Source organism: Diceros bicornis, chromosome 6 (assembly GCF_020826845.1).
Source record: "Diceros bicornis minor isolate mBicDic1 chromosome 6, mDicBic1.mat.cur, whole genome shotgun sequence".
NCBI classification, from domain to species: Eukaryota; Metazoa; Chordata; class Mammalia; order Perissodactyla; family Rhinocerotidae; genus Diceros; species Diceros bicornis.
In genome coordinates this window covers 37,577,980-37,587,118 of record NC_080745.1, presented here as the reverse complement: position 1 = coordinate 37,587,118, position 9,139 = coordinate 37,577,980, and the positions used below count along the sequence as shown (strand labels likewise).

At 38.0% G+C, this 9,139-nt stretch overlaps 1 protein-coding gene across 7 annotated transcripts in view; it reads right to left on the bottom strand.

Annotated features, from left to right (window-relative positions):
• Positions 1 to 665: 665 nt before the first annotated feature.
• The window catches only part of RUFY2 (RUN and FYVE domain containing 2), a 42,341-nt gene continuing 33,867 nt past the window's right edge, over positions 666 to 9,139 (bottom strand). For 3 of the 7 annotated variants that reach the window (XM_058543332.1, XM_058543328.1, XM_058543327.1), the window contains 2 exons: positions 2,283 to 2,369; positions 666 to 2,196 (listed from right to left, as the gene is read on the bottom strand). In XM_058543332.1, coding sequence (XP_058399315.1) covers positions 2,053 to 2,196; positions 2,283 to 2,369 — 231 coding nt within the window. In that variant the 3' untranslated portion in view covers positions 666 to 2,052. Of the gene's footprint in view, positions 2,197 to 2,282; positions 2,370 to 5,094; positions 8,407 to 9,139 lie in introns of those variants that run through there. The other 4 variants (XM_058543329.1, XM_058543326.1, XM_058543331.1 and 1 more) reach the window with 3 other exon arrangements.

The following is a 9,139-nucleotide window of genomic DNA, read 5'->3' as shown; positions in this document are numbered from 1 at the left end:
AAGGTTCACAAACTTAAAGTGCATGGCTGAAATTTGACAAATACAAAAACAATGTAGGATCCCAAGTAGTGATGTTATTCAAATGATGAATTATACAAAGGTAACTTAGTTTTTACAGATTAAATTCTTGGTATGCTATAAGCAATATAACAGGATTAGTGTTAACTAGTGAGTCATGCTTGAAATAGTTAAGTGTTTTTCATGGCAGGGTTGAGACCACATCTTCATCTCTTCAAGACCCTGGCTTAGAGGTGCTCAGTATTTGGTGAATTTTTTACTCTGTATATATACTGCAGTGGTAGACCACTACAATGTAACACTTCCTAAAAGTTACTGGAATGGAAATGTAATACAAAATTTCCTAAATTACTGAAGTCTGTCATATAGGCAAAGTTTAACTGCCTTTTTTTTTTTGTGAGGAATATCAGCCCTGAGCTAACATCTGTGCCAATCTTCCTCCACTTTATGTGGGACGCCACCACAGCATGGCCTGACAAGCAGTGCATCAGTGCGAACCCGGGATCCAAACCTGGGCCGCCAGCAGCGGAGCGCGCACACTTAACTGCTATGCCTTGGGGCCGGCCTTTAACTGCATTTTAGATTTCTCTTTTAATGCTTAGAGGAGCATCAATCAGCCTGTAATCCCCTGGGTTTTTTGTTTTTTTGTTGTTTTTTTTTTTTTTGGTGAGGAAGATCAGCCCTGAGCTAACATCCATGCCAATCCTGTTTTTGCTGAGGAAGACGGGCCCTGGGCTAACATCCGTGCCCATCTTCCTCTACTTTATATGGGACGCTGCCACAGCACGGCCCGACAAGCAATGCATTGGTGCATGCCTGGGATCCAAACCAGGGCCACCAGCAGCGGAGGACACGCACTTAACTGCTATGCCACAGAGTAGGCCCTTGTAATCCCCTGTTGTTATACACATATTTTCTGGGGAAGGACTTAGGTTTCCAAATTGTTTTCAATTTTCAAAAGGGGTATGAGCTCTCCCTAAAGAAAGTTAGCAATTTATCAAGTCAGATGGTATTTGGAAAGATCCACAAAGTAACTTAGGGTAAAAGGATGATGGTTTAACTTCCTTTCAAAATAAGAAGGAAAAAGTTGAGGCAAAAGAATACCTCTTTAACCCACTGTATCTGAAAGGTATTGTCATGTACCGCATAACAGCACATGAATAAAATTAGAAGCCACAGATGCACCAAAACTTTTGGACTCCCTTCCTGTCAATGATAGACTGTGTATCTTATGGCGGTCCCATAAGATTAGTACCATACAGCCTATGTGTGTAGCAGGCTATACCATCTAGGTTGGCCTAAGTACAACTGATGTTTGCATGACAATGAAATTGTCTGATGACATTTCTCAGAACGTATTCATGTCGTTAAGTGATGCATGACTACATCAGCAAGTACAACACTGATTTTAGAGAGAGGAGGAAGACCAAAAGGAAATTTTATAGGATAAAATATTGGTCTTTTCTAATGCAAAATGGGCAAAAGAAGGGGGCGAGAAAGGGAAAATAAATAGGTTGACATCTTACCAAGCTAATGAAAAATCTGTTGAATTGGAATAATAAAACTTGTAAATAGTTCTATGCATTTCCAACCTTTCTCTGAAAACTAAGAAGCTTTAAAGTGCGTTAAGAAAATTACAGGCACCATCAAATATCAACATGACAAGCTGGAGAATAAAACAATCTGAAGCCCTATTTTTCAAAAGGCCTTTACAAAATAAGGCAAATGTGTGTTAGCTATGCTCTCTGGCCTTTCAGTGGCATTAAGATGATTATTACGTCAATTACTAACTAGGCTAAAGTTATTTTAAAGCATGCCCCGTTGAAAATTCTTTTTGAGTAACAATGGGGAAGGAAATATCAAATTATGCAACTTCTAATTCCCATGGGTTGAATATGTGGAATATAAAACTGGTACCAATACTGTCTGAAAGCTGCTTAAGAAGGGCTGTCTGAATACATTGCATACACACGTTCATACATAACATTCATTGTAGGTATGTACTGTCATACATAACAATTTAATTCTGGAGTCTTATGGCAAGTTAGATGAGCATCTCTGAATCAGCAATGCATGACAGGAATCACAAACCCGTACTGGCTTCGGTGAAGAAGGCAAAGGCAGTTCATTGTCAGAGCAAGCATTACAGAAAATTTCCCCACAGTTTCTACAGTGGTGCTATTAAACAGAAAAATCAGAGAAAAAACTTTATGAATAAAATTAGAAGCCATAGATGCACCAAAACTTTTGGACTCACTTCCTACCTCATTTACCTTTCTCTTAGACAGTGAGAATTCCTTTTCACAAAGTTTACAATGTGTTGCATCTTTGTCTTTCAACCAAACCAGTCCCTAGTAGGAGGAAAAGTGTGAATATTAATACTCAAATTGCTGATGCTAATAATTACATGTGAAAACATTTTTGACCAAGAACATTTTATAGGAATATACACATAGTTGAAGAATCGAAAATAAGTTCTTTTCTTTGAGAGAGATGTACTAAAATACTTGTAAAAGAAGTAGTGTGGAATTTGCTTCAAAATAATTGGGGTGATGGAGAAGAGATATGGGTTCAATATAAATAAAACAAGATTGGCCATATATTGATAAATACTGAAACTGAGTAGTGGTCCACTTCACTCTTCTCTGTACAATTGTGTATGTTTGAACTTTCTATGATAAAATGTTTCTAAAAATAAAAAAATTTATTACTGATGCAAAAATCCTCAACAAAATATTGGCAAACTGAATACATCAAAAGGATCATACACCATGATCAAGTGGGATTTATATCAGGGACACTGGGATGGTTCATCATCCACAAATCAATCCACATGAACAAAATGAGAAGTAAAAACCACACGATCATCTCAATAGATGCTGAGAAAGCATTTGACAACATCCGACATTCATTTATGATAAAAACTCTCAATAAAATGGGTATAGAAGGAAAGTACCTCAACATAATAAAGGCCTTATATGACAAACCCACAGTCAATGTCATACTCAACAGGGAAAAACTGAAAGCCATCCCTTTGAGAACAGGAACAAGACAAGGATGCCCACTCATGCCAATCTTATTCAACATAGTACTGGAGGTTTTGGCCAGAGCAATTAGGCAAGAAAAAGAAATAAAAAGTATCCAAATTGGCAAGGAGGAAGTGAAGCTCTCGCTGTTTGCAAACGATATGATTTTATGTATAGAAAACCCTAAAGAATCCATCAGAAAACTATTAGAAATAATCAACAACTACAGCAAAGTTGCAGGGTACAAAATCAACTTACAAAAATCAGTTGCATTTCTATACTCTAATAAAGAACTAACAGAAAGAGAACTCAAGAATACAATCCCATTTACAATTGCAACAAAAAGAATAAAATATCCAGGAATAAACTTAACCAGGGAGGGAAAAGACCTATACACTGAAAACTATAAGACATTATTGAAAGAAATGGACGATGACATCAAGACATGGAAAGATATTCCATGCACATGGATTGGAAGAATAAACATAATTAAAATGTCCATACTCCCTAAAGCAATCTACAGATTTAATGCAATCCCAATCAGAATCCCAATGACATTCTTCACAGAAATAGAACAAAGAATCCTAAAATTCATATGGGGCAACAAAAGACCCTGAATAGCTAAAGCAATCCTGAGAAAAAAGAACAAAGCTGGAGGCATCACAATCCCTGACTTCAACATATACTACAAAGCTACAGTAATCAAAACAGCATGGTACTGGTACAAAAACAGACACACAGATCAATGGAACAGAATTGAAAGCCCAGAAATAAAACCACATATCTACGGACAGCTAATCTTCAACAAAGGAGCTAAGAACATACAATGGAGAAAGGAAAGTCTCTTCAATAAATGGTGTTGGGAAAACTAGACAGCCACATGCAAAAGAATGAACGTAGACCATTATCTTTCACCATACACAAAAATTAACTAAAAATGGATTAAAGATTGAAGGTAAGATGTGAAATCATAAAAGTCCCAGAAGAAAAATAGGCAGTACACTCTTTGACATCGGTCTTAGAAGGATCTTTTCGAATACAATGTCTACTCAGGCAATGGAAACGAAAAAGTAAACAAGTGGCACTTCATCAGACTAAAGAGCTTCTGCAAGGCAAAGGAAACCAGGAACAAAACGAAAAGACAACCCACCAACTGGGAGAAAATATCTGCGAATCATATATCCAACAAGGGGTTAATTTCCAAAATATATAATGAACTCACACAACTCAACAAGAAAAAAACAAACAACGTGATCAAAAAATGGGCAGAGGATATGAACATACATTTTTCCAAAGAAGATGTACGGATGGCCAACAGGCACATGAAAAGATGTTCAACATCACTAATCATCAGGGAAATGCAAATCAAAACTACAATGAGATGTCACCTTACACCTGTTAGCTATAATTACCAAGACAAAAAACAACAAATGTTGGAGAGGATGTGGAGAAAAGGGAACCCTCATACACTGCTCGTGGGAATGCAAACTGGTACAGCCACTATGGAAAACAGTATGGAGATTTCTCAAAAAATTAAAAATCGAAATACCATACGACCCAGCTATTTCACTACTGGGTATTTGTCCCAAGAACTTGAAACCAACAATTCAAAGAGACTTATGCACCCCTATGTTCACTGCAGCATTATTCACTATAGCCGAGATGTGGAAGCAACCCAAGTGCCTATCGACTGATGAATGGATAAAGAAAATGTGGTATATATATATATAAGTACATACAATGGAATACTAGTCAGCCATTAAAAAAAGACAAAATCATCCCATCTGCAACAACATGGATGGAACCTGAAGGTATTATGTTAAGTGAGATAAGCCAGACAGAGAAAGACAAACATCATATGATTTCACTTATACGTGGAAGATAAACATATACATGGACAAAGAGAACTTATTAGTGGTTACCAGAGGGGAAGGGGGTTGGGTGGTGGGCATGGGTAAAGGGGCACATATATATGGTGACTGACAAGTAATAACATACAACTGAAATTTCACAATGTGATAAACTATTATGACATCAATTAAAAAATCTATTTTTGATGGAAATTCTCTTTAAGGAAAGAATCTTAAAGATTATCTAATCCAACATTTAGGGATAAATTTTCAAGATGTTAAATGCATACGAGTTTGGCATTATGTATACCTTATATGCAGCAAGTCCCTAAAATTTGAAGAGATTTTGGAAATCAGATGTTTGAGTTCATTATTTTAAGTAAAATTTCAGTTTTACATGGCTATTAATGTCCCTCAAGTTCTATAACTCACAAATTTAACAGCTCCTGTGTAAACTTTAGTAGAATATGTAAGTAGTCTTAAACAAGCAGGAGTTAACTTGATACCTAAAATTTATAACTTGACTGTTCTTTTTTTTATTTTGAGGAAGCTTGGCCCTGAGATAACATCTGTTGCCAATCTTCCTTTTTTTTTTCTCCCCAAAGCCCCCAGTACACAGTTGTATATCCTAGTTGTAGGTCCTTCTAGTTCTTCTATGTAGGACACCACCTCAGCATGGCTTGATGAGTGGCAAGTAGGTCTGCAGCCAGGATCTGAACCAGCAAACCCTGGGCCAGCCCCAAACTTGACCCATTCTTAACCAACCAAGATCTTTGCTAGAAGGAACATTTTTTATCTATGAAAGCAGCTTTATTAGATGGTGCCAGTTTTATAATACAAAGACCCAGGTGAAGGTAGAGTCCCCAATGCTCCTGATTAATCTCATCACATGTTCCTTTTTAATTTTTAATTTTCATTTTTCGCAGGGAAAGATTCGCCCTAAGCTAACATCTGTCACCAATCTTCCTCCTTTTTCCTTCCTTCTCCCGCCTCACCAAAGCCCCAATACATAGTCGTGCATAGTTGTAAGTTCTTCCGGATCTTCTATGTGAACTGCTGCCACAGCATGGCTACTGACAGACAAGTGGTGTGGTACCAACCCTGGGAACTGAACCTGGGCTGCCCAAGTGCAGTGCACTGAACTTGAACCGCGAGGCCATCAGGGCTGGCTCTCACATGTTCCTTTTTAAACAGCCAGGAGTAAGCCACATTGCTGCTGCTTCCAAAGACCCAAGTATAACTGAATCCAACTTGGGAAATGGAGCAAGTGCCATCTATAAACCACCTCTGAGGCATAGGGACCTTTATCACCTAATGAAAGAAAAATTCTCCAAGCAAAAAAAACCCACAGATACGTTCCCCAAAACCTGAGTTTTCTTAAAAGCCTTGTCTATCTGACAGCAGAATTCTTTGAGAAAAGAAAGATGAAAGAAAAGACTAAGCATTCACAGGTCAAGATCATAAGGTTAATTTCAGGTATTTTTGTTTTACAGACAGTCATAATAACTAGCACTTAGTATCTCACATAGCAGAGGTAAGACAAACGGTGTTGAGTTACTGCACCTGAGGCAGTCTAATGCTCCTTAGAACACAGGATTGTGACAAGTGAAGGCTTTAAAAAAATAAAAGTACGGGGCTGGCCAAGTGGCGCAGTGGTTAAGTTCACACGCTCTGCTTTGGCGGCCCGGGGTTCCCAGGTTCAGATCCCAGGAGCGGACCTATGCACCACTTATCAAGCCCTGCTGGGGAAGATGTCCCACATATAAAGTAGAGGAAGATGGGCACGGATGTTAGCCCAGGGCCAGTCTTCCTCAGCAAAAAGAGGATTGGCAACAGATGTTAGCTCAGGGCTAATCTTCCTCACATACACACAAAAAAAGTAGATAGCTCATACCAGACTAACACCAGCAAAGAATAAGATGACTGGAACTGTGAAATTTTTTTTAAAGCAAGATGGGAACTTAAAGGTAATCCAGTCCAAACTGATAAACACCATAATAAGGAAAGTGATCTGCCAAATGTCCCAAAGCCACCTAGTGGAAGCAGCTTTGTTTCCTGCCCAGTTTCACCTGTAAAGGATGGAGAGCCTGCTGTGAAGCAGATTTCCAAGCAGCATCATTAGGTTCAGAATAACCTTTCTGACATCAGGGCTGGCCTTCCAGACTTATTTTAATTTGACTGAACTTATCCCGCACCTCTTCCAAAGAGAAAAGCTATACTGTAGGGTCAGCGTACTCTGTCAGTTGGAAGACACCTCAGAGATCAGCACCTACAGCTCTAATCTTACAGATAAGAAAACTTGAGGTCCAGAGAGTTGAAGTTGCTTCCTCAAGGAAACAGCTGTTTACAAGCAGAGCCAAGACTAGAAGGGAGCAAGCTATTGCTCTGCAAATGGCTATTTTCTTGTGCCCAGTTCCAGAATGTCAGCCACCCAACTTATACCTCTCAGACATGATGTTAGAGGATCCTTCTCTGGAGAAACTCAACTGCCCCAGGGAAAAGTCCTGTAGATACTAACATTATTTCAAGAGGGTACCCAAAAGTCTGCTAGCTAATAGATTTCAATATGGTAAGGCTTACCACTCTATAACAACCCACCCCCATTCACCCAACCAACACACACAGGGCTTCCATAAAGATTTTTTGTACCTTTTATTGAAATTGGAGGATTATCCAACATTTGAGGAATGACTTGGGTATGAGGTACCTCAACCTAAGAAACACCCCAAGAATGGAATTCAGAAGAAACACAGAATGGTAGTAGCAAAAGAAAACTTATAGAAACTATAATGAATATCCTCAGAGATAAAATAACAGGATGCTACTTTAAAAAGTAAAAATGAGCAAATAAGAGCCTGCTGAATATTAAAAATATGACAGTAGAAATAAAAAGTCTCACAGAAAGTTGCACCTGAATCTAACCAAGTCTTTAGATTTAACTTACAGTTTATAGGCAATAAAGGGATAGAGAAACAAGTTTAAGAATACTATGAACAAGCAATCAGATAAAATCCAGAATGTGAGAAACTCTGTAGGACAAGCTGTCCCAGACCCATCAACTGGTCAATAGCAAGGACAAACAACAGAAAATCAAGTCACATATGAATCCATTTGCATACATTTAAAAACAGAGAAATCTAGATAATACTGTGTTAAATATAGTCATAAATGATAAAACTATAAAGAAAAACAACATAATTATTAATACAAAATAGCGGGTTGTTACTATAGGGAGGAGAATGCAATCAGGGAGCATACATGTTCTATTATACGCTAAAGCAGAGAGTACGCCAGTGTTTTTAAGATGGACTGTGTGTGTGTTCTTGTATACATGACATATTTAACAATGAAAAATATTTTACAGAGTTTGAATAATGACAGTTGGGCAGACATTCCTACACATCTTCTAAAAAAGTGTGAGAGCAGAATAAAGGTATATGCTGATGTGCAAATTCTTAAAATCTTTATCTTCATTCACCATTTTCCAGGAAGCTACTAAAGGATGCATTGCCCTCAACAAGGAAGTAAACCAAGAAAGAAGTTATGGGCTCCAGACTCTACCACATGAGAAAGATAAAGGGAATTCTAAGAATGCAGCAAAGGGTAATGTCAGGACAGAGGTGACGAGACCAGAAAGGAGCAGGAGAGCAGAGAACTCCAGGAGGGATGACTCCAAGGAAACATGAAAGAACTAATCAATTACCTGATTCATTTTACCATGTGAAAAACTTTTATCAAGAAGCATTTTATACAGGTGTTTGAAGGTATAAGAAAACTGAGATGGTCAAATACAACTAAACTTAAAAAAAAAAAAAAGGGGGAACTATTAACTCCAGAGGCAATAAAAAGTAGTTCAAGAAAGAAAATATAATCACTGTAAACTACCTGGCTCAGCAAAGAACAATATTTAAATAGTCGTAATAAAGAATATACAGTAAATGAATTCCACAAAAACCTTTACTTAATTATGCTGGGAGGACAGTGACAAGAAGACCGACCAGGGTGAGACTGAACACAACTCCTCGTCCACCATGTTGACCAGGCAATAGATAGGTCTAAAAGAGACAGGTCTTGAATAAAGAGCAAAGAGTATAGACGTACTGCATATTATTTAGAAATAGAAGAATAAGTGCCCAAAGAAACAACTAAAAGAATTGAAAGTAGCTCCCTTCAGGTGGCAGAAGCTGGAGTGGATAAGGGACAATGGGGTGAAGAACACGAGACTGCTACCATTATTTTTTTTAA